The sequence below is a fragment of the Urocampus carinirostris genome, chromosome 15, assembly GCF_059441175.1.
Source record: "Urocampus carinirostris isolate Australia breed hairy pipefish chromosome 15, RoL_Ucar_1.0, whole genome shotgun sequence".
Classification (NCBI taxonomy): Eukaryota; Metazoa; Chordata; class Actinopteri; order Syngnathiformes; family Syngnathidae; genus Urocampus; species Urocampus carinirostris.
The window spans coordinates 11,824,357-11,850,956 of record NC_142363.1 but is presented as its reverse complement, the minus strand read 5'-3'; the positions used below and the strand labels follow the sequence as shown (position 1 = coordinate 11,850,956).

General features: G+C 38.2%; 1 protein-coding gene and 1 long non-coding RNA gene across 4 annotated transcripts; one reads left to right on the top strand and one right to left on the bottom strand.

Moving 5' to 3' along the window:
• Positions 1-673: 673 nt before the first annotated feature.
• Positions 674-25,570, bottom strand: LOC148351561 (filamin-A-interacting protein 1-like). Of its 3 annotated transcripts, XM_088355237.1 has the most exons (7): positions 25,395-25,570; positions 18,722-18,799; positions 14,494-14,779; positions 12,865-13,038; positions 11,461-11,639; positions 2,096-4,871; positions 674-1,197 (listed from the first exon to the last, which is right to left on the bottom strand). In XM_088355237.1, the coding sequence occupies exons 3-7, from the start codon at positions 14,770-14,772 to the stop codon at positions 991-993; spliced, it is 3,615 nt and encodes a 1,204-aa protein (XP_088211363.1). In that variant the 5' UTR covers positions 14,773-14,779; positions 18,722-18,799; positions 25,395-25,570; the 3' UTR covers positions 674-990. The 3 variants fall into 3 exon arrangements, with proteins under 3 accessions (XP_088211363.1, XP_088211362.1, XP_088211364.1); XM_088355236.1 differs by lacking the exon at positions 18,722-18,799; XM_088355238.1 differs by lacking the exons at positions 14,494-14,779; positions 18,722-18,799; positions 25,395-25,570 and having other exon boundaries at positions 12,778-12,968.
• LOC148351562 (uncharacterized) lies at positions 10,375-18,609 on the top strand. The gene is made up of 3 exons (XR_015852959.1): positions 10,375-10,522; positions 14,673-14,828; positions 18,130-18,609. It is a non-coding gene; the product is annotated as an uncharacterized LOC148351562 (long non-coding RNA).
• Positions 25,571-26,600: the final 1,030 nt, after the last annotated feature.

The following is a 26,600-nucleotide window of genomic DNA, read 5'->3' as shown; positions in this document are numbered from 1 at the left end:
GGCGGAAATAAAGAGCAAAGGCAGAATGCCACACTTTCACTTTACCTCCAGAAACCTTGTTAGAATGTTAGAATGTGTTTAATTGCTGTTAAAAGTGTTGATAAAAATTGTTCAAACCACATAGTTAGAAAATGGTATAATTAAATTGTGAATGTGTTTGATTGTTATTAAAAGTGTCGAAAAATTGTTCAAACCAAAAATTAAATACAATTCCAGCACCACATATAATAAGATAAAATAAACAAATCATAATTATACTGGAAGGACAAGTCAATTGCATTCTCCTTGTTCAACACTTGACGGCGTTGTCACATAATGAACCCTAATACACTTACCAGCATTTGAATCATCTGCAGTACCCGAATCCTGATTTCGAAGCCAGTCCAACATGATTTGAAAGTTCCCTCCTTAAACTCAAGTGATTCACATGGTTTGCATTATACAGAATCTATGCCAATAGGGCCTACTCCCCAAGCATGCAATTCTAAACCAAGTCATGTAATTGTACCGTAATTAGCAGCAATGACAGCATTAGAGTAGCTTTTCATGCTGAAACAATGAAACATATAAAACATATTGATTCTTTTAGCAAAGACAAATCCATGCATAGAAGAGAAAATTTCAATTTGTGATCTGTTTTCTGATACGCAAGTAGTATGTAAGCAGACCACACTTATTTTGATTCAAAACATATTTATTTGCAAATGCTTTACGTAATATGAAAACACAAAATACCTTAACACAGGCTGCATATTTTCAGTTTTTTTTCTCCCATTATGTGACACAATAAACAATTAGTAGCAGAGTGGTTTGACCTTTTTCGCACATTTTAACAATGTAAATAAAAGACGTACATATAATACTGCAGTTGGCAGCACAGTATAAAAGGCTATACATAAATATGTTTCAAAAATGAAGTATCTTACTGCTGTGAATTCATTGTTATCAGTGCATTAACGTCTCTTAAGCACAATTTATTTGGTTTGTTCATCAGCTTTTCCCTCCATTCTGATAAGCAATGCCATTTACAGCTGATTTCTTGAATTCTATTCTCATTGATTGACTTTCGGCACGCGACTCTGCCTTCACTCCACTGGAGATGCCCAAGGAACCAAGCGCTGTCTTCCCTGTTTTCAGGCTCTTGGACATTGGGATGCGGGTCAGCCCCGTCCGAGGTGCCTGGGAATCGTGCCCACTCTGTTTGACAATAGAGAAAGAAACACAGAAGGGAGTAGAGGGAGTACAGTTTCTTAGCCAAGACAATAAAAGCATTAAGTACTTGAATTGAAAAATGGACAGTAATTCAAAACAGGACTTCAAAAAATCTAAACAGTGCATTTGGCAGAAACAAAATGGAAATGCAAATATTTATTCATGCTTCCTTTGGTAACCCAGTTTGCTGGGCTTGGTTCTTGCACTGTTTTTTGTCAGCCAGGAGCCTGTGAGTCTGTTTGTGAATGTAAACACCGTGAAACAAATATAAATTGCAGCACGCCTGTAGCAGGGTGGCAGGATGCCACATCATTAGCTCTGCTTTGCTGAGGCCAGCCCATAGGGCCTTATATTTGTCACGCTAGCAAGATGAGTCACAAAGAGGATATCATATGGTTCACTGAAACATCAACACTGATTCGCTTTCTTGGCCTTCAGTGATATAAGTACTCCGGATAAAAATTATTTATCTATTTTTACGTTTTTTACAGATTTCCTCATGAAAATGAGTGACTACAAAATAGGAATTTATCACACAGTATTTCTATCAGTTGTTTAATGGTGCACGAAAATCACTTGTGGTTCAGTATGGTTTCCTGGAAGCTTTGGTTTGGTATATTTTCAATAACCTCCAAAAAAGGGAAAAAAATCATACATGTTAATTTTGAATGATTGCGCTTGCAAGATACTCTTTTGCATTAAAAAAAAAGTGTGCACCCCACAATCTAAATCCAAATAAATAACATTCCGCACCCTCAGTCTTCCATTTACAAAAAACTGTGCTGAATGAGCACTATTGAACTACTGCTGGGCTCAAACTTTTGCATCCTACTGATTATGATAATTTTACTGTTCTGGTTTTATGAGCCAGATAAAAACATACCATGCTTTGTGCTGGTCTGGGAGCATTTGATGCAACTGGTGAAATGGTAATGGTGCTCATCACTTTGTTCTGCGTGGTCCGCGTTGTGGTGACTTGTCGAGGGGAGCGCAACACCGTTCCAGTTGAGAGAGTCAGTTCCTTGCCATCAGTTACAGAAGACACTGGCCTCACTACCATCTTTGGAGTCAGATTATTACCTAGATGAATGTGAATCTTGTTGTCATCAGTGGTGGTGATTATGCTGTTGTTACTGTGGGCCTTCCTCATGGGCACTGGGACCATCTGCTTTTCAGGGGTGACCTTGAAGACAGCCCGGCCCATGGTCATCTCTTGGGGTTCTGGAGAATAAGAGGCATCAGGCACCGCAGTGGTGCTGACTGTCATGATGGTGACAGGAGACATTGGCCTTCCCGAGCTAGAGGAGGAGGCTTGGCTGCTGTCTGTAGACTTTGCTCTGGAAATTGTTGTGATGGTGACTGGCGATTTGGTTCTGTCTGGACCCTGATGGCTATTGGTGGACTTTCCTCGAACTGTAGTAGCATGTGTTGGAATAATTGTAATTCTAGATTTAGGTTGTGATTGGTTCGAATTAGCTAGAGTTGGAGTTGAGAAAGCATTTTCAGCAGTGGGACTGCTGATTTCAAGAGTGGCCATATTGTTTTGGTGGTCTGGCGTAACTCGAATGTGTAAAGGCTGCCCTTGCTTGTGAGCCATAGTCAGGTTTGTGTTTCCACTGATGTGCGTGGTTTCATGCGAGTTGGTGTCTTTTTTCCTCATCCAAGGAATCCAGGATTTCTTTATATTGAGATCACTTCCAGATGAAGGAGAGCGTGCAATGCCACCCGTCTTTTCTGTTGGCTTCTTCAAACTCTTCTGCCTTAAATTATTCATGATGTGATTCTCTTCTTGAACTGACTTTCTGATAAAAACAGCTGGGGTATCTTCCTCTGTTAAGCCATTGGACAAGGCTTCTGTCTGTACTCCGGTTGATGTGACAGCAGCATCCACTATCCTCCTTCCATTCAAACTTGGCCTTAGTGCACGACTGTGACGCTTTGCTATCTCCAGTTCTTTGGTCAAATGAAGAACCTCAGTGCCCATTTTCTTGGCTTTTTCTTCTTCTTCATAGAACCTCCGTTGTAAGACTGAGTAATCTACCTGCAGTTGAGAAAGTTGATCCTCCTTGTGCATCAGTTCATGTATCTTTTCCTTTAGAGCAACAACATCTGCCTGCATCCCCCTAGTTTTGGCCTCCTCTCTCTTATATTGTTGTCGAAGGTCTTCCTCCTGACTGTTCTCTTCTCCTTTTTCAACCGCTTTGTTCCGCGCTATCTGACTCCTCATGGCCTCTACTTGCTGAGAGAGTATGTTGGTTTTGTCTTGTTCTGTTATGAACCTTTTCTCCAGAATGCCATATTGATCCTCTGTTTTGATCAGATCTCCCTCAATCACTTCAAGTTGTTTGAGGCGATTTCTAAGGTGCTCAATCTCAAAGGTAAGCTCTTTAATTTTGTTGTCTTCTCTTTTCCCAACATCCGGTGACCTCCCGTTTTCACATTTCACCAATTTGTTTGCTGACAGTCTTTCTGCTTGCTCCAAACCGTCCAACCTTTTTTTCATTTGACTGACCTTTGAGAGAAGATCCTTTGTTTTATCTGTCTCATATGCCAGTTTGGTGCTGAGGTCCCTGTTTTCTGTGGTCAGACAATCAACTTTTGTTTCCATTTCTGATTTAAACTTTAAGAGCTTTTTACTTTCTTCAATCAATTTCTCAGTCACCTCCATAACCTTGCTCTGCTCATCCTTGACCATCTTACTCAAGTCCTCCTTCTTTTTCTCATCTAACGTCATTCTTCCCACTAGAGTATTTCGATCTTCCATTAAAGCTACAGTCAACGACTTCAGTTTACCCAAGTCATCTTTTAGGTTAAGCTCTGACTTTTCCAACTTGAGTTCAGAAGATTCAAGCTCTTTAATTTGGATTTTGAGTGTCACAACTTCACCAGAGAGCTCTTTGGTCAAGCCTTTCTCTTTTTCTAGATCAATGTATAACTGAGCAGACTCATTCTTGCTTGTGTTAAAGGCACCTTCAAGTTTCTCTAAATCGATCATTCTTTTCTGAAGTTTTTCCACCTCTGTCTGAAGTTCTTTACTTTTGTTATTCTCATCCTGCAGCTTATTCCTGAGCTCTTTGCATTGATTTTCAGTCCGGATGATCTCCTCATCATTTCCCTCCATCTCCAGCACACGTTTCCTTAAACTCTCTAGTTCGGTTATTATGTTAGAGTTGATGCAATCACCTTTACCAGTTTTATCCACTATCTGCTGCAGTTCACTTTCAGATTTCCTCAAGGCCTTGTTGTGGTCCTCCATCTCATCCATTGTACGCACGAGCCCTAGAATTTTGGAATTAAGTTGACGGTTGAGGAGCTCCTGACTGGCAAGCTTTGCACTCATCTCTTCATGTTGCTGAGTGAGGATGACAGTTTTTTCTTGAAGCTCAGCCTCTAAGCCTTGAACCCTGAGGGCATCTTCCTGAGCGTGGTCCCTGGCTTCACTTAGTGTCTTTTTCTGCTGCTGAAGCTGCTGGCTGAGTTCCCGGACCCGCTGAGTCTCTTGGTCCATTTGGTCCAGGTTTTGTTGACGCTCATTTACCAACATCAGGGCAAAGGATTTCAGTTTGACCAGCTCCTCTTGTACCTTAGCCAGACGTTTGGAATGCTCATTTTCCTTCTTCACCTGGTAAGCCTTTTCATTATCTAGCAGCCTCTTTAGTCTGGAAGTGACAATTGGAAAAACAAGGTTGTGAATTAGTGAAAAAGAAATCTCAAGATGACTTGTTAGTTGCTACATTTTGTATTAAAGGCTTATTGTAGGAGGCTGCATAGTGTCTTACTGGTTAGCTCGTCTTCCTTAATGACCTGGAATCTTAGTTGATATTCCTTCAACCTGCCTTTTCATAAGCAGTTATCTCCTGTTACTGCAAATCCTCCCACGTTGCTATTTCGTGGATAGATGGATGGTAATATTTTCTATTTATCACGATCATGACTACGACTGCTGTAATTTGCAATTTATATGGTACTCTTTTCAATATTGCTGTTTGTAGTTGATATTTAGACCAGCATTAGAAGACGAAAAAGCATGTAATTTATTAACACTATTAAAAGTGTATTTCAAACCATTGTTAAATATTACATCCAGCTATTCCAAAGTCCTTTCTTCGCCCCAAATGACGGTAGTGAGTAACAGACAAAGTGGGGTTTGTCTTCTGTTTGAATATATTTATCCAGCTCCAAGAAAATGTATGCCAAACAGAGTGCAATTTGAAAGGTTCTTGATTAATACTCCAACAAATGTATAAGTATTAAATTGCTAAAAAATAAACCTCAATAAAGCAAAAGAAGTCGATGGTTAATCAATTATTTGCATCTGGGTTTCGAAGGTTTTATGCCAATGCATTAACATATGTACCGTACTAAATACAATCACCAAAATAATTAAAAACTTACCCGCTGATGTCCTACAAGAAACAAATGCGCATAATTACAGTGATACAAAATCCAATTTGGATGCGTGACAAGTAGCCAAGTGCTCTTTTCTTCCCACAAATTACAGCTTATTACATTTCAAGCATGCCTGTTTAAGGACTATAAAAGGTGAATTACAACATCGCAAATCCATCAAACCTCTGGGGCGAGATGTCACCTCATCCTTACAAGGCTGTAATGTGTGTCTTTCCATGTGTGCATGAGTTTGTGTGTGTTCGTGTGGAAGAAAGTGAGAGAGACTGCACTGCTCTACATCGGACTGAGAAAGGGGTGGGATTTTTTTCTTGGCAAAACTCCCCCCAATTCTCTTGCATTCATGTAACACTGGCATGTTTGAGTGAAAGCCAATCCCAACAGTTTTCCAGACACTTTAGGCCTTACTGGGTAAAACGTCGCAGTTTGTAAGTCTTCACTAGTTGATTTCAGGATGGTTCAGAGTTGTGTCAATTCAAGGCTAGAGCTACTGTATTAGAGAAAACCGGGTAGGAGGGCCAGGGGGGGTCATTTAAAATCCCAAGAGGTGAAATTGGACTAACACTGCTTTCCGAGTGCTGGGGGAAACAGACGCGGAAAGGTTTGATGTGTTCTTTTTTAAGGCGAGGACGATTGAGGATGACAGATATAAAGATTTACAGTATAAAAGGCAATTGATATGCAGAGCAGTTAAATGTAATATTTTCTGAGAGTTTAAGCGTCATTGTAAAAGGCCAAATAACTTGTGCTACCATCTAAAGAGATCCAGGTTTTATATTCTGACAATAAAGTTTAGACTATTCTAAAGCTGTGAAACGTATTTGACAGTGTTATGCAGAAATATAATTTGACTACAGCATTCTTTTAAATACACATTTGCAAAAATATAATCATCTTTAGGGTTTACAAAAAAGAAGTGAAATTGTCTTTATTATAACTGAACAAAACAAAAAATCATAATTGTACTGCATTTTATCCTGTGTTTTTTTTCAAAGGCAGTTGAATCCCATTTGTCTTCAAAGCTTGTTGTTTTGTAATCTGGAGCAGTAATAAATAATAATAGTCCAGTACATCACAACAGTTCAGGGAACAACCATTTAGGCTCATGGCTACCTTAGTAGCAAAGATAATGTCACACAAATTCAATATTTGCTTCAAATTAATACTTACACAGTATTTGTGCACTTTGATTACGAAACAGTGTTTTAAGTCAATAGTATGTACTGTATATGCAAGCCAAGGACGCCGGCTATAGCCAAGGACGCCGCCTATAGGCCAAGGACGCCGCCTATAGACACAAGGACTCGGACCACGACGCTTACCGCCATGCGAAATCAGCGTTGACAAAGGGTGTTAAGGCCGCCAAACGTTCATTCCGTGATAGGGTAGAGGTACAATTCGACACTCAGGACTCCAGAGCTCTATGGTCAAACTTAAAGCTCATAACTCAGTACAAAGGACCAAAGAAGACTATTGGTAATGTGGACGCTACTCTACCTGATCAGCTCAATGACTTTCATGCCCGTTTTGACAAGGACAATAGTAGTACTCCAGTGCCAGCCCCGGTGACCGAGGTCAACAATCCTTTAATCATCAGTGAAGAGGAGGTAAGACGTGATTTCGGGAGGTTGAAAGAGAGGAAATCCCCAGGCCCCGATAATCTCTCACCCCGGCTTCTCAAAGAGTGTGCTTCTCAACTTGCACCTGACTTTACTGGTATTTTCAATTGGTCTTTGAGTTCAGCTACTGTGCCCTCGTGTTTGAAGCGCGCCACATCTGTACCGGTCCCGAAGAAGAACAATGTCTCATGTCTGAACAATTATAAACCCATAGCACTCACGTCCGTGATCATGAAAACTTTCGAGAAGATCGGATTGAAATTCATGAAGTCCTATCTACCATTGAATCTAGATCCGTACCAATTGACGTATCGTGCTAATAGAAGTGTTGATGATGCAATTTCAATTTGTATTCGTGAGATTCTAAGTCATCTTGAGCATAGAAATTCATACGTCAAGGTTTTATTCATAGATTTTAGTTCGTTCATTCCTTCTAAACTGCATTTTAAACTTCTTCATGACCTCAATTTTCCCATTTTATTATCAAATTGGATTCTAGATTTCTTTCTCAACAGAGAAAGAAAAAAAAAAAAAGAAAAAAAAATCCGTTCGCATTGGTGAGAAAGATTCATGTTCTATTGTCCTCAACACTAGTACGCCTCAGGGCTGTCCATTGTCTCCAAATTTCTTTTCCCTATTCACTCATGATTGTCAACCCAATTCTGACCATTCACTAGTCGCTAAATATGCAGACGACACCACGGTTACTGGCTTATTTCAAATAGAGACGAAACTGAATACTGAGCAGAAATTGATTCACTTTCCACCTGGTGTCATGAGAGTAATCTGTCATTGAATGTAGATAAAACTAAGGAGATGATATTAGATTTCTGTACTAAGCCTCCCCCGCATGTGCCACTGTCAATTAATGGCAGTGAGGTGGAACTGGTCCATTCATTCAAGTTTCTGGGTACTTACTTGTCAGCTGACCTCACATGGACTGTCAATGCTACTGATATTCTAAAGTCAGCCAGACAAAGACTCTACTTCCTTCGTCAACTCAAATCATTCTGAGTCCGTCAATCCATTTTAGTCCATTTTTATCTTACTATCATTGAATCCGTTTTAACTGGGTCAATCACGGTTTGGTTTGGGCGCGTCAATCAGAAAGAATTGTCAAAGATAGAATCAGTAGTGAGGACGGCAGAGGAAATAATAGGTACTGGCCCTTCCGTCCCTGCAAAGTATCTACATCAATCGAACTAGAAAACGGACACTAAAAATTATAGACGATCCCAGTCACCCTGCTCGCAGGTACTTTGACTACCTGCCGTCAGGTCGCTGTCTTCGCTCCAGTTGCGAGCAAGACTACACGTCTGAAAGAGCGTTTTTACCCTTCCACTATCCGTATATTCAACGGGAATTGATTTAGGTTATTATGTATAGTATTATTATGCCAATGGCGTTCCTCCGACCTATTCTACTCTAGTCTTGTTATTTACACATTCTTTCTTTTTAACTATTCTATATAATTACCTTGTATTATACACTACAATCTGTTTTACTCTATTCTTTTTATTCTTTGAAATCTATTATTTTATCATTATTGAGTATTTGCGTTTCAAATTATTTCTTGTATATATCATGTTTATGGTTTATATTGGCTGAATAAATAAATACAAAAATACAATAAAAATGCAGTACATAATTCATTTGATAGTTCCAGTCAAGTTTTTTCCTGTATAATCAAGCACCTTATTTAAGGCTAAAACTAATTGAAATAAGCTAGACATATTGGCATCTTCTTAAAATAATGACTTTTTCCTAGATTTTTCTAAAAATATTAACTGAGTAAAATGAGCTATTTGGTAAATATATAAATCAGCATTTACAAACGTACCATATCATACTTATATGGCTAGGCAGTTAAAAGCTTCTGATGAGCCTACTCCCTTGGGTCACATGTTTATTATATATTATATATAATATGTATCATATATATTATATCATTGTATTGTAGCCCTGTGACTGGCTGGCAACCAGTTCAGGGTGTCCCTTGCTCACTGCCCGAAGATAATGGTGGAGGACATCACAGTAATGGAAAATGGGATTTTACCAGAGAAAAGTCAAAGGAAATGACAAAGTAGGACAGCATTGTATTGGAGACATAAGTGTATTTTGTTGATCTGTTTCGATAATTAAACCTATTAATTTTACTCTATATATCCATTAAATACTTGCATTTAATCGATGACTTTTGGGCGCATATTAAGTTCTTACGGGGAAAAAGTTTTTTAAACTGCAATGCATATGCACCCATCCGTCCATTATCTGCGCCCCTTATCCTCAGTAGGGTCACGGGGGTGCTGGAGCCCATCCCAGCTATCTTCGGGCAGTGGGCAGTGGACACCCTGAACTGGTTGCCAGCCAGTCGCAGGGCACACAGGGACGGATAATTCGCTCGCTCATTCACACGTAGGGACAATTTGGATCGGCCAATTAACCTAACATGCATGTTTTTGGAATGTGGCAGGTAACCTATGCAAACATGGGGGGAACATGCCGACTCCACACAGGAGGTTCGATCTCATGACCTCAGAACTTTGCCTTACACGCGCTAAACACTGCGCCACTGCAACACTTTTTTTAAAAATAGAAAGTTCAAGTAAGACTAAACATTCAATACTATTTCAACGCCTTAAGACCTGAGCTCTTGTTTGATGTGCAGTGATGTGCATGCATGTGAATGATACGTCTTAAGAGCGTATGCATACTTTTTAAAAGGACAGTGCATTATTTGACCACTAGATGTCGCTGTATTGAGCGATGCAGCAGAAAACAAGAGCTAAAATGCTCTAGGAAAAATACACACTACGAAGACTCAAAGTACACAAACGGCGCAATTTTTATTCTTGTTGATTTGGTTGGCATTTGTGAAGATTGTTTTAAAGGGCTACCCATAGAAGCAAGATTGCAGACAATTATGTCATTTACCTATTTTGTATATAAATTAAATTTCAAATTACTATTATTTAAAAAAATGCACATCTGCGTGTTAGGTTAAGTATTTTTTTAGTATTTGTAAGTCAGTGTGTGTTTTCTTTTTTTGAATTAAGCCTTATTTAAGACAACGGAGTGCTGAATGATACACGCCTTCCCCTTTAATACAGGGGTGGCCAACCCAGTCCACGAGAGCTGCATGCTCTGCATGTTTTTTGGAGTCTCTCTGCTCCTAAACAGATGATTTTTTTAATCACCTGGACCATTAGCAAGCTCCCACACAGTTTGCTCACGAGCTGAAAATTTGCATCAGCTGAGTTGAAGAAGAGAAGCCTCCAAAACATGTAGGGCTTGCGGCTTTCGAGGACCGGGTTGGCCATCCCTGCTTTAATACATGAGAAAAAATATGTTTAACATAACAAGACTGATACGGATTAATTAACCGTTAAACATCAGCTGGATACAGTGGGTTCAATCGTGACATTTCATTTTACGTGAGAAGCAAATATGAACTTGCTTATTTTAACCTGGCATAGCTAATATTATCAATGCATGAATTTTCTTCAGTCTGGAACATTTTTTAAGCAAAGAACTGTTGTCACAGCCACTTAGGCAAGCTTGACTTTAAAGTGGAAGCTTATTCTCTCCGATGTGCCTTTGATTCTCATTCATGTAGGCATTTGCTGCAGGGCAGACAAGCAAAAGCTCAACGGAAAACCATTTATTCTTTACACAACAGTTTTTAACTGGCATTCATTTCTCGTTTTCTGTTTGATGACAACAAATATATTACACTGTTTGGATAAAATTGTATGCATTATTTTGGAAAATGGGAAAAAATGGAAAAGGAACACTTAAAATGATTAAAATGGTCTTTCAGCAGATATTGGAGATATATTTACTGCTTTCAAGTATGATTTCCTACCCCCCCAAAAAAGTTACAATTATTGAAAAAAATGGGTTAACCCCCAAGTTTGACTTGTTTTAACAAAAGTATTCCTCAAAACTGGAATTGTTTGCCTCCGTAGTTTGTATTCTTCTTTGCGCTTTGTAGCACTCATTTTAGGTTGCACTACACAAAGCAATGACATGTAGTGGTCACATATTATACAGTGTCCCTTTAAATAAATCAAGTCATATTGTACAAAAAAAAAAATCCAAACTCAATGTAATTTTGTGAAAATAAGTTCTTTTGGTACAAAATAGCCCAAGAAGTTGGATCTAATTGATTAAAATTGTTCGGCACATCTACCGTCAACATGCGTGGTTTATCTTTCCTCACCTTTCTCTTTCTTGCTCGAGAAGATTGGTAAAGTCGTCACTCTTGTTCATGTAATCCGCGTGTTTGTGTTTCTCGCTGTCCAGTTCGTGGACTGTGCGCCGGTGGCACTTTTCTGCAAGCAGCAACTGACCCAACATCCGCCTGTAAGTTTCCTTGTGCTTCTCCTGAAGGCGCTCCAGCTGCAAAAAAAGAAAAAGTGTTATAAGTAGTTTTACAGAGGTGTTGATCGAAATTGACTGTTCTCTATTGACGTCACGTGCATATCTTGAAGTAGTCGGCCATACTTGTTGGGTCCCACAGACTTGGTTCGATGTTATCAACATTTGTTGGATGTTCAAATTAAATAGGAACGTCCAAGGCATTGTTTTTTTTTTTTTGACTTTATGTTTCTAAGTACTTATTAAAATGGATTCAATATGGAGCGCACATGGTTGAAGAGGCTCTTGGCGCTCCCTTTTTTGTGTACACAAAAGTACACAAAGTTGTCTTTGGACTCTATCAACACATACATCCACATTACATCAGTACAACTGAAAGGAGCTTGTGGATATCATTTACAGACATCGATACAACATCACAGACGGATTGTCGGAACCACCCGGTGCTTCGTGAAATGTCATCGCGTCTGGGAAGCGACGCACGCAGCATCAAGAGAGGGGAAGCAAAAGCTTCTGCTGCGGCTACGTAACAACTCTCACAACTAGAAGCAGAGTTGAGCTTGTATCTGATCAAAGCCAAATCACGGCAACATGACTCAATCCAATGCTAGCAACTTATTGCAATGAAAGGAGTAGCCGTCCAAAATTTCATTTACTATTGTATAATCACTATAAGGACGAACCATTCATTATTTCATAAATGTATACTGTAACCTTGCAAGTAGAGGCCAGAGCGAGAACTCACTGGCAATGCACCCTCCGCTGAAAGTGGACGCTCTTCATAAACCCCAGAGAAGGTTTTGCCCCGTTTCTCAGGCAGAATTAGTATCAAAGAGAGCCCTGATTGTCCATGAAATCCTGGCTGAAAAGAGTGCACCCTTATGTGGTGAGTGTGGGCCAGATATAGGCTCAGATGCAAGCCCCTGTGATGTTCTGGCCATGCTTAAACTCCTTGCTGATGAAACGAGTCCCATAGAGTTTGCATTATTTCAACCCTAACCCCCTACACCACACAGTTTTTCTTGCAAGTTTGGGTCTCGTTGTACATCAAGGAAAATTTGTTGTCGTAACTTAGTCCAGAAGGTTTCACGACAGCCACACTAGAGCTTTGATCGCCATATTTCCAATGTCAATCACAATAATATTGAAGTAAACATACCGGTTTACACCCAACGAATATGGCCGCCACTTTTGGTTTGCTTGGATGATGTTGAGTGATTAGGAACATTCAATTGCCAGGACTGACCTCAACCATTGGCTTTTGGTATACGCCATGGTTGTGTGGTGTATTTCCGGCAATGAGGCTGTCCCTCTGCAGAGCTTGAAGAGGAGAGCTACCTTGTGCACAGCTGGCTGGTGAATTAGGGGTCACTTGAGGGGTTTGCTTGCATTTTAGCATGCTGATAACATCTTCTCTTGCCTGCAGTCACGCAAAGGTTTGAAAAGATTTAAATAGCCTAATGTAGCTTGAAGGTCACAAAGAAAGAGCGAGAAACGTATCAAAGGCTGTTAGCATGCCGTTAATGCGATTGGGATTTTTTTTTTTTTTTTTTTTGAACAAATGGGTTTACTTTGTTTTCGGGGGGTTTATTGACAGTTGTTTTGCCATTTCTCAAAACTCTTATTGAAAAGAGGCTTTGAGTCACTGTTAACTGGATCTTCTATCATTATAATAACATGTTTAAATTACCAAAAAGGCCCACTTTGTGTTGAAAGTGCCTTTTATGATTTTTTTTTTGTTAATTTATGTTGCCTTAACAAATAATGTAACAATCTCATCATGGATATATTGGCAATAAAATTGTGATTTACGGTAGTTTTTTTTGATGTAGGGGATGGAAGGGGTTAGTATGGTGTAAGCCATCATAGTTAACCGCTAGGTGGTGTCCTAGTTCCATTTCACCTGTGACCAAGTGTAAGATGTTACTGTATTTACAACATTTTCCTCTTAAAAGATCAATGAAATTAGCTCTTTCGAACCTTTTTAACTATACTTACTTATTCTCCCAGAAATAAAATCTTGAAATTATTGAAAAATAATAAGTGGCGTATGTCGGATACTCCTGCAATTTTTTTAAATAAAATAATATTTTTAAAAATATACATATTTCTGAATATATTTTAATTTAAATTTATTTTGAAGTTGTGGTGAATTGAATTTTTAATAGTTTAAAAAAATATATTTCCTAAAAGCTATCTGGCATATGTTCTTATTTTACATTTTTATTGTAGATAATATATGACTTTATATATTTTTCATAATATTTAACATCTCATCTCATCTCATCTCATTAGCCGTACCGCTTATCCTCAGTAGGGTCGCGGGGGGCTGGAGCCCATCCCAGCAATCAGCGGGCAGTGGGCAGGGGACACCCTGGACTGGTTGCCAGCCAATCGCAGGGCACACAGGGACAGACAACTCATTCGCTCATTCACACCTAGGGACAATTTGGACCGGCCAATTCACCTGAAATGCATGTCTTTGGAATGTGGGAGGAAACCGGAGTGCCCGGAGGAAACCCACGCAAGCACGGGGAGAACATACAAACTCCGCACAGAAAGTCTGGAGCTGGATTTGAACCCACGACAGGTTCCCATGACATGAACTGTGCCGCACAAGCGCTAACCACTGCGCCGCCGTGCTGCCCCATGAAAAACAAATTGAAAATATATTTTAATGAGAAAATGAATACTTAAAAAGGGCAAAATATCTGCCTGTTAGGTCATTTTTTTTAAAATTTTTTAAGTACATATGATATAATGCACCTTGTGCTTCTGTGCTCACAATCTTACTGTATTTTAAACATGCTCTTCTAAAACACAATTCTTGTCAAAATATGATTTTTTAATTTTTTTTTTACATGCCCATACTCACCTGAATCTCTCCTTCCATAATCCCCATCAATTTGAGAAGATCAGGTTTGGACAGGTTCATAAAAGCGCCGCCTTTTTCTCCAGTTTTAGAATCCATAAGAGTCTGCGCTTTGTCAAACATCACCTGCTTGTTATCTTCTTCCTCCTGCTGCTGAACTTTGGCCTTCATACTTTTCACAGCAAGACACACATCCTCCTCATGGCTGATGTCACAGTCATCCTGAGGGACGCTGAACACCCCATTGGATGCTCTCGCCACCTCACTGCTTTTGGATCGCATCTCCTACCTTGGCCAAGGACAGAGAAATATGTACAGTAATTTCATTTTGAAAGGAGGTAGATATGTGGCAGTCTTAAATCTTACTTATTTTCCAGAATTCATATTTCCACACAACTACATGTTACATATGGCCCCTTTTTCAGCCCGGGAGTTTTATACCCAAAGCCAGCCCACTTAGCTATGGAGGAGGAATTTGAATGAATGGAAAAGCAGCGAGCTCTTTTGATGCATTTTTATTAGGAAGAAATTCACGTATATGTTGATAAGTTAACAGAAAACACTTTAATTAAAAGGAAATCTATATGAAGATTCTGATATAGATAAGAACCTATTTACTCATGTACAGTATCAGCCATATAAACTCAAAATTGCATTTGCCTTCCCAACAAATTGACTTGACACTAAACTCTTATAATTTTTTTATTCACAACACACATTTTAAAAAGGCTACTTAAAACGTCAAAATACTCCTAAACAAAGCACTGGTCTGGGCAACTTTGTTAACGGCAATGCCATTGTCTATAGACATGAGCATTTCCTTTTCAGTATTCATCAGCATGAAGGCCTTAAACATTTCCTGGGACAGTGAGCTTCTTAGCCTAGTTTTCAGACATTTTAAAGCAACTTATCCACATGCAACTTGAGTACAGGAAAGGCTCAACAGGAGCTTACAGTATATGGCAGCCCAATGACATGGTAGGCATCTGTGAGAAGGTTATATTGTGAGAAGACCTGCTTTATTATTTTTTTCATTTCTTTTTTCTTTTTTCTCTATTTCGATGGAACTAGCCTCCAGGGAAATTTGTGACCCAATCGCATAATGTTCTCATTGTTCAAACACCATTTGTGGCTGTAAAAAAGGGGAGTATGTGTGTTTTTAATCCCAACGTGTCCTTGAAACAAGCAATGTTTGTGACGTTTTTTATCTAATATCACCCAAATGCCAAAAAAACCTCCTCCGACACAAGACACACAGGTGTGAAGCAAATGTTTGCAAGAGCAATTGCAAAAACACAGCAACTCAAAACACTTTAATGTACTTTTAGTGTGGGCACTGATAAAATCACATTTAAGGCTTTCATCATACGCAGCGTGTCTTTTAAAGAGTTGGTCTCTGAAGAGAGTGACATCTAAACTACACTAGCGCTAATGGTGCTTGAAACGGACCTCTCTGAAGCTTGTTTTTTCTAGGGAAAATCGCTGCGCATTATGTAGAAAAATACAAGATAACAAGAACAGCATCTTTCAGTTCAAAGACAAATTATGAAGTAAAGTATTACCACAAAGTTACATGTGACGTGGGTGCCTCAGTTTTCTCAGCTTCATTTTCAATGCCTGCTATCTATCCACATGCCAGAAGTGTTTCCAGAGTGAAATTGAATGAGACATGACAAATGTCCTGATGACTTCAAAGTTTGCCCTACTCGGCACGAGAGGTGAAGCATGCCAGTGCTTTGAATAGTGGTGACAAAATTGGATGATTATTTTTATGCATTGGGTTGATGCCATTATTATTCACATACTACTACGTTACAGTATCTGTTTCTCTCGTTTTAGTGGCTCACTCGATATAGTTCAACAGTTCAACCAAAATTACTTATTGAACCAATCGTAAATTATTTTAATTTATTTACCATTTTAAAATTAACATCCAATATTAAAATATATCCATTCCATCCATTATCTGCACCGCTTATCCTCAGTAGAGTCGCAGGGTAAATTAAGATATATTTTTTTATAATGGTAATTTTGTAGATGAGTGCCGTTGTGGTAATTTAATCAAGTCAGTTTTAGCCAATGAAGCAGCTGCATTGATTCCCTTTAGTTTGCGTGCATGAGAGACATGCACGGACGTGTAAATTCCCAGATTTGACATTGAGGAGGGTGAAATAGACTCCATGGCTAAGGGTATATGCCAATTCGACAAGGGTATCACAGATTATTGCTGTAAAGTGGGCACTTGGAGACCTCGATCATATATGTGAGTGTAGCCTATTCCGTGCCGTGGCAAATGGGGTCATTTGAATGTTTTTCAACCAGTTTGCCAAAGGCAGTGTTGGGACAAAGAAACACTTTCTTAAAACGCAACGACTTTTCTCTGTGACGAGTGCTGTAATGCGTTGGCACAATGATATTAACAGTATTAATTGCAGGGGCGGCACAGCAGCTGTAGGGTTAGCACATCAGCGGCATAATTCTGAGGTAATGGGTTCAAATCCAGCTACCAGCCTTCCTATGCAGAGTTTGCATGTTCTCCCCGTACTTGCACAGGTTTTCTCCAGGCACTGCAGTTTCCTCCCACATTCCAAGAACATGAATGTCAGGTTAATTGGCCGTTCCGAATTGTCACTGGGTGTGAATGAGTGAATGAGTTGTCTGTTTATGTGTGCCCTACGACTGGCTGGAAACCAGTTCAGGGTGTCCCCAGCCCACTGCCTGAAGATAGCCCGAATGAGCTTCAGCACCCCCGCGACCCTACAGAGGATAAGCGGTGAACAGAATGGATTATAATAACAATAATAGCAATAACAATAGTAAAAAAAAAATAAACATAGTTCCAACTCATGATCATTAGGTAATTTTACCGTATGGTATATATTTTCACTGGAAAATGTTTGTCTACATTTATAGAAAAAATAAAGGAAAGCCATATAAAAAATATACCACTCGTAAAGAAAAGCCACAAATTCAAATTATTCTAAATGACGAAATTATGAGGAAATTAGAAAAAATCTACTGAGCAACAACCTCTACAAATCATTCTTGTTCAAGGCACTTCATTATGTCAACTAATTACAGTCTAGCATAACAATTGCACTTGCTGCTGATAATTGTTTTTTTTTTTTGGTGCTCCTTGATTCTTTAATGAAAAAATGTGGCTGAACTTAAAAAAAAGTTGAATAACACTGTTTTATTTTAATAAAGGTGAGTATAATATTAGTATTTTCCATAAAAATTTAGACACAGTTGTCAAATATATGTAGATGTTTCTAGGGCATGTACCTTACATTTCAGCACTGCCTGTCTGCCCGTTTCTTGATAAAATTCATCAAAATCCTATGACGTTACCTTCACCACAACTAAGACCGGTTGTTAGCTGGTTTAAAGGGACACTGTGTATTATTATTACTTGATTTATTGGAAAAGTGATTTGTATAATAAGCAAAATATGTATCAACAATTATTTTGTAATCTTTTAAACATGTGTATGTCATGATTGCCGAAGTGAAGACACCTGTGGCAATCGTTTGGCGCGCCGGAGCGCGCTCTCTGATTTGCTGACGTTCACTTCTTAAGCGGTCAGCGTCCAGACAAGGACGTCAGATCGTACTTCTGTGTTCCTGTGTGTTTTGCCAGATTAGCAAGTACCAAAGACTACTCTCTGTTTTGATTCCTACCTTCGGTTCTGACCTGTTTCTGCCCCGTGTTTACGAGCTACTCTCCTGCCCTGGCCATCGACCTGCCCGCTAAGACGTATTGATTCTGCCTACCTGTCACGGGACTGCCGACCGTCCGATCGCTGCGAACCTTCAGCTCCCGCTAAGAGAATTGCCACTTCCGCGTCACGAGCGACCTGCTCCCCACAATCAACGATCACTGGATCGTGGGTGCCAGCTTACATCTCTTTTCAAATAAAACTAAGAAACTAACGCAATTGGGTTCACGTATCCGTTCCTGGTTCCTGACAGTGTATCTATTTACCTCACCTCTTGGAAGCTGACCTGATTGGCCGACATCTTGCTGCCAAGGTCAACCAAAGACCCAAAAACTTTGCAAAAGTCGCAACTCAGTTTGAATGTTTAAAAATCGCAGCACAACTTCCGAATTTTTTCAGGGATAAATGAATACTGTGTGAACTACAAATGCTATTGACGTACTTATGATTGCGTGCTTAAGAAGGACAAGGCTGTGCAAGTAAATCAGAAATGAAATGATGTGGTTTCATCACCTTTGAGTCTCCGTAGCTTGCATTCTTTGCATTCTGTGCACTCGTTTTCACTAACGCAGTGTCCCTTTAAGGTCGAGTCTACTTAATGAAGAGAACATTTTCATGAATCACAAATTGTGCACATTTTTATACAAACGACTGCCTGCCTTTAAACAATTGTGATAAAAAAATCGAAATGTTCTATTCAGACTGTGTGCTCTATTTATTTGACAGCTCTTAGTTATATTCAGGATTCATCATCCCTTCCAAGCCTTCCCTGTTTGATCCACCTTGCCTGGTCATTGAAGCCTTGACTTTATTGGATTCTCCTGAGCAACAAATGGACATTCCAAAGTCCCGTGCGTTACATTCCAGTCTGGGATTCGTCACTCCCTGTTGTTATAATGAAGTATAAAAAAAGAGCAGCTAGACAATGAAGCTTTAGTTCAAGGTCTGCAATGACACTACACCTTCATTCACATTGCCATTACCGATTGCTTGGCATCCAGTGTGTATTTTTTGACAAAGCTGGGTAGCCCACAAACTAAACCTAAATTTAAAATGAGAACCCAAATGTAATTTATGCCAAGTCCAGCTGTCACATAGTTCGACATGCATGCAAGTATTTATAGAGGATCATTCCAAAGAAAAGAGAAGGAGCAATAAAGTATGTCAGTGGTCAGTGGGTGGGTAAAACCAATGGTTGCTACATGACTTTTATGTTAAGGCTAAATTTAGATAACTTTTTTAAACTTTTACATTGTGGCATGACGACTCGTATCATATAAGACAAAAATGCCTCACCAATGTGGACAAATTATCATTAACTGGATGTGTAAAGTATTTGGTCAAATTTTTTTTTTTTTACATTTCACAGTTTATTTAGAAACAGATTACCACGATCCTGCTGACCCAAAAACATACGGTTTGTAGCCAACAATGAAATAACCACATACTATATTCCTAAGTGCACTCTTGCATGAAATTACACATTAAAAATAGGACATAACTGCAGAACAGCAAACCAGCATTTGTTAGAAGGGCTCATTTAGTCAATTTGTTCACTCCAATTTGTAATGTCATCGAAGGGACAATGTGTAATTTTTGACCACTAGATTTTACTGTGATGTGTAGTGCAACCGAAAACTACAAAGCAAGAGGAAGAATACAAACTACAAAGACTCAAAGCGACCAAACTGCCCCATTTTACTTCTCTTTTTTCTACCCTGCCTTTACCAAAGTTTTGGATTTTGGGGGGTACCCGTAGCAGCAAGATGCCGGACAATTATGTCAGCTCCCTCTAGGTGAGCCTCATGTTATGTAAAATGAATACAAGTTATTTGACCTACACGTATTTAAAAAAAAGCACGTTCATATGATAGTTCATGTATTTTTGCTGACTGTATTATTTTTTTTAATTATTATTATTTATTTTTTTATTAATGACTTTTTTACCACTAAGAAGCGCTAAATGATACACAATGTCCCTTAAAAAATATTTTTTTTCTTTTTCTTTAGTGTTCTGTGATCCATCCATGTAACTAAAGAAACAAAGAGAAATATTGTAGTATTTGACCCAATAAAAAAGTGAGCCAAAGTTTTTAAAGTACCTTATATCACTTTCATGCGTCTGTTGATGAAAACTTGGCAAGTATTTTGCCATTCTGGGGTACAAAGCATGCGTATGTTCCAGGAATTTGACAGACAGTATCTTCCAGTCCTAATTTTACATAACTGCTGCAATTCTGGGAATATTCATATTTGGTATGCAAGCTGTTTTTGAATAAAAACTATAACTCATTTTTTCAGATCACCTTAAAGGGATAGTGTATAATAGTTAATGCCTCCTAGTGGTACAAAATAACCTTTTATCCAGTAAAAATAAAAAATGTATTTGAAAACAAAGCAGCTGTACATGAACTATTATGCCAATGTTGTTTTTTTTATTTAAAAATTTGTATTTCTTTTTCACCATAGAATCCCTTCTTAGATCAACACCATGTTCTTACCGCATCCTGCCGCCACACTCAGCTGTGTTTCACTGACCCTCGCTTTTACCATACAACACAGTACCATCTAGTGGTCAAATATTACAGATGGGGGCTTTAAAAACATTTCAGCCACATTTTTTAAAGACAGCAGACTGTATAATCATAAAAAAATTGCTGCATGACGTGCATGTCAAAGTGACTTCAGTTCAAAAGTATTATTAGAAAGCATGTGAGACCATTAACATGAGGCAATTTGTGGCCACTTGACAATATGTAAATTATTGTAGTCATCACATATACAAGGGATTGCAGCTTCCTAGTTGAATGACTCACCATCATGAAGTATGACTCAATATATCAGAAAACAGTGATCTGGCCATTACAACGGAGAAAGCCAACATCAAGTAATGGGACTCAACCATGGTAATGACATAATATAAAAATAGTCCAGCATTGTAATAAAAATACCATTAATCAAGCTGATTTTGTATTAGAGGTCCAAATTTTGTTTCTTTTTTTTCCAGTTTACATAAATCTGCGGGCAGGACGGCAGCGCTGTGGTTAGCGCGTGTGCAGCACAGTCCTGAGGTCATGAGATCGAACCTCCTGTGTGGAGTTTGCATGCTTGCGAGGGTTTCCTCCGGGCACTCCGGTTTCCTCCCAAATTCCAAAAACATGCATTTCAGATTAATTGATTTTGTTGTGTGCATTTTTTTAGGTTGAATTGTATTGTTTTCAAGTACTCCACTGCTCACAAAAACTGTTGTCCATCATTTTAACAACAATGACAGAAAGGAGCATCAGGAGTATATATCTTTTCACTTGGTTGTGGAGTACAAAAGTTTAACTTCAGGCAGTTTTGTGTTTGACATATAAGATTTACAAGCTAAATGTTTAGTCTTAGTCAGCTGTTTTGGCTTGTTTTTAGAGTTCAAAAGAGGTTCTGTTGACACATGGTGTATCATTGTGCGTAGAATCTTTTCAATCCAGAATGACCTCCTTTTTGCTCTTAGTTTTATTTTTCTCTTCAATATACAGTAAACAATGGGTATAGCACTACCTAAAGACATACAGTAAACAACATTCAGTCACCTTATTTCACCCTGCAGTTGGATTTAATTCAGTGTCTCATATATTGAGTGCGTCTCATTGCTTCCAAATTTGTGGAACCCTCCAGTTATTACACTAAGAAGCCCCTCTGACATTATAACCCGCTAAACAGCAATTAGCAGTTAATCCAATGTTTATAGGTAGCACCCTTTGCCGCCTCGCCGTTCAGCATCAAGTGATCTGGAGAAGATCTTGCTATGGAGGCTGAGGACTTATTTTTAAACCAAGTTGATTTATGAAAAGCTGTGATCTGTGAAACATCCAAAAGTGTCCAAACTGCATTTTTGGAATTCAACTGGAGGGTCTCTTATACGTCAAAGAGTTGTGTCTGTGTGTCTGTGACAGCTGCTGGTGTGGGCCAGAAACAGAAGATTACAGTGGAATTGAAACTTTTGATGCATGCCCTGTCGACTTTACCTCCTCTTTCTTAATCCCCTCCCGACAACCCCCCAGCGCCCCCCCCCCCATTATTACGATTATTATTGTTAGTCTATAATTTTGCATTGCACAGTCTCCTTACCAGCCTGGGATCCAGTCATAATTGGTATTGTTGTACATTCTAAAAGTATACGGTCAAGGTTATATTAGATGCAAAAAATATTGTATGACTAATGTTCTAAATTAAGGTCATGTGAGTGAAAACAATCCTTACCTAAAACCAGATACTGTATTTGACCTTGTGGGTCATGAGTTGGACAAACATATCCTTGTAACAATATAAAAACACCGATGGTCATAAAAGGAAATCAAACACAGTGGATTATAACTAATAGAGGCTACAGTTGTGCTGTATATACTGTACCGCATTACACTTGAGGAATTTCATTACACTAAACACATGGGTATGTATCAGATATACGAATAGTGTTATATGGTGCAGGGACCTAAATCCAATAAAACCAGAACACATTTGTATGGTCGTTATTCGTAGTCATTATAAAGTTCACTATGGGGTACTATTTTTTAATTTGTGTTGAATTTTAAATAACCATGGACACCAGAAAACGTGATCCTACATTTTCCTTTACCCTCTAAAATGAAAAAAAAAAATTAAATTAAATATAGTGTTCATAACTTTTGATTTTTCAGCCCATTTTCTTTATTTTATTTATTTACTAATTTGCTACCAGTCAAATATTTACACTGGGGGGAAAAACAAGCATTATTTTCATTATTTTAATATTTTTGCTTGACTTTTTTTCTTTAGAAAAAGTAATCCTTAAAACCTTTTAAAGTTTCTAGGTACAGCATATGGTAGAATTCTTCTCTTATTTAAAACTATTTTTTATTGTGGAACGTAAACAAATTTGCCATCTTCCATTTTGCACAATTTTTGCATATTTTCAAAGTATTATTCTAAATATTTTACTTGAAAAATGAACTTATAATATTGTAAGATGGGGAAATATACATAGTTAAAATGTGCAAAATATTCTACCGTTAGGCTAAGATTTTTTTCAGTCCATTGCAATAAAAAAAAAAAAAATTTTTTTTTGAAATAAATCTATTAAAAAAATGCTTTGCCAATTGTGTACTTCCCTCTCCCAACTGGATAGAACTTTAGCTTAGTGCTCTGCGCTCTTATACCAGAAATGTGGTTGAAGCAAAGGTTAATTTTCTTAACATATATAAAAAATAGAATTATAAAATATGTTTTTCTCAAAAGAGTTTGATTTTTTATTTGCAACCCACTGCTATACATTTAAGTATATTTGGAGTATCATTTCAGTATCTCAAAGACAGGCAACGTCTAATATTTTTAGGAAATAAAACTCCCTTTACTAAAGTGATTGTTGGGCCAGAATGAACTCAGGGGAGACCCACTGCAGACTACACAAGTAAGACTAAAATAAAACTACCATCCAAAGCATATGCTGTGAGTTGGATCCTTTCCCGGTTGGAAGAGTTGGAATACACTGTGCATTGGTCACCAGTCATAACAGTGCCAAAATAATAATCAGAAGAATTCATCCCTTGTCAATGCCAAATATTGCAAACCCTGTAATTACCTTTGTGTATAGTTATTAGTGGTTCATTTGGTTACACAATAAGGACTTTTTCAATTCAAAACTAATTAAATTAGCACTCGTGAATAATGGGCAATATTGCTACTGGTCCTCTTTGTGGCATCAAATAATGAGGGGGGGAAGTCCACAATAGAAAAATATTGATACTCATGAAGACTATCAATATCGACCACTCTCTTTTTTCCATTTCGGAACTGTAACTTAAAAGTGTATGAGAGGTCATGAATGTCATGCAAAAGGAAAAAATGCGAAATTGCGCCTTTTTTGTATCCACAAGGTGTCATCTTCATGTATTGTCATCACGTTATTACATTTTATGTCCTTTCCTTCTTTGACAAATGTATTGTAATATACTGTAAGTAGGAATGAGAAGAAAAAAAACAATACTGGGTATTGGTGTTCGTGGACCTTGCCAATAACAGTATCTTCAGTGGTTGTTTAGTAATCACAACATAAAAGGAATATTAAATTGTGTTTTAATTCTTGCTATTCTAAAAATGTATGTTATTGCGGGGTTCCTATTTTATAGCTTATGTACTAGTGGTATTTGTATCTGGTATTTGGTATTATGACAATTCACAAATTCGTTATCTGTATTAGTCTGGGTAAAAAATAAATAGCATCACACATTCCTAATCATTATTTCTAGCATTATTGATACATGGTATCAGTATTGGTGACCAATCGGGAGTTGAGTACTAGTATCAATCTGAAAAAGCAACATTAAACTTTTATTGTATTACTACTACAAATGTTAACTTGGATCATTGTATGATCAGAAAATACAAATTAGAAAAACGCCATTTCATCAAGTAGCATCTCTGGATTTCAACTGTGTCATCTACTTTGGATAATTCAAGGACATTTATCTGTCACTGTTTTGTGGAAATTTAATATTAAAAGTATTGTCAACTAGTAATAAGTTGAGAAACACTAGTATAAATTAGAAAAAAAAGTTGCATTGAAACCTCCGATTTTAGTTGTTCGACACTTTTACTCCATTGAGTGCCATTGACAACTAAATAAAGCAGTGGATACTCTAGTATTCAGAATGGTAAACAGTTTGGGGTTAATCTAACAAGCATTCTAGTCGATGTCCAAAGGCCTTGTAAGATATGACTTCATGCTCATGACTCAGTGTGCTGTCATTCTTCATTATCTGATGGAATTCTGCCAACATGCAAACTCGAACTAAATGGACACATTCTATTTGAGATTAACATGACAAGCATCCAGATATTTTATTCATGACTCTTACCACTCTTCATAGAATGTCACAATAACGAGGATCCAGTAGCATAACCACGATTTGTTAGTCATGAGTGAATAATTTGAATTTGTGATATATATAACATGGTCAACTTGACTTATTAAAAAAAAAAACTTTGATTCACCCTCTGTGACAAATAGGACAATTTTCGACTTTTTCGACTGAAAGTGAGAACAAGACTGTGACGCACAAAGTAGAATTGAATTGAATTGCCTTTATTGTCATAGCTATCAACAGTGAGAAACATTGTACACAACGAGATTAGGCATGGTACTCCAAAGTTAAAGAAAAGTTACCTCTTATGTTTTCATCCGCGAATTTTTGTTGGTGGCCCCAGGTGAGTAATCCTGGTGATGTAAGGAAGTGAGGCATCCACAAACATCCACTGCTGTGGCACTGGCGATTGAGCATTAACTGATCCCTGCAATACTTTTCCTTGGTCAGATCACAGAAAGAATAGAAGAACACAATAATGGAAGACTGCAGCTACCCACTCGTAACGCTCTCTCTCTCTTTCTGTCTCACTCTCTTACTCACCCTCCCTCATTCACTCCCACAGCCTATGCTCATACATAGCTATCCTTTTCAGAAAGCATCTGGGGGAAGTTTCAACATAAAACAGAAGACAAAGCCAATATTATTACCATTCCAGTGAATTAAATTGTTGTCAAGAAGAAAACCGATTGAAAAAGTAATTGCAGATCTTTCTGAGCATCCCTTTCAAATAATTTGTTCAGAGTCACAAGAGCTAAAAAAGTTCCACTCTAAATATAACTCTTCTTCTCTTGCCAGCTCGGTTGCCGTTGGCAGCTGAGGTTATCTGAATCTTAGACGATTTGGCCAGGTTGGAGAGACCGCTAACTCTCCCCACTGACCGTTGATGACAGCTGAAGCATGTCATGATGCTCGGAAAGTCCGGCGACAGCAGACATATAACTTCTTAAGTTGTTCCAACGAACCACTAACTGCTGACGTCAAGGTGGCCTCGACGTGAGAGCGTGAGCCAAAGTTTCCTATGCTTATGTAGCAAAGCTTGCTACAATGTAAATTTAGAGAGTGAGGTCACTGTATAGTACATAACTCTATGATACACTTCGTCAGGTTCTTATGCGCCCAACGAGATCCACAAGAGGAGTGAGAAACTTACTTGAGGGCTATAGCAGAGCTCTAGGATCACCAATTCAAATGATGTCTGCTCAAGGATATGTCTCTGAACCTTAACTTTCTTTTTTTAATACTTGACATATATTATTTATATCGTTGACATGCATTTTTTGGCAGGTGAAGCATAGTCTCACCTGTCATAATGGAAAAAAATCAAAATATATTATATGGTTATATCTGTACCGTGTTAAAGTTCTTCACATTTAAGTTAACAATTTTGGGATTTTCTTTTTCAGGACTGTTGAATTTTTAAATTATGTCTTGAATATTACTAACCCAATCAGTATGTGAAACAAATGTAGGTACTGAGCATCAGCAGATGCAGACTAAGCCACACA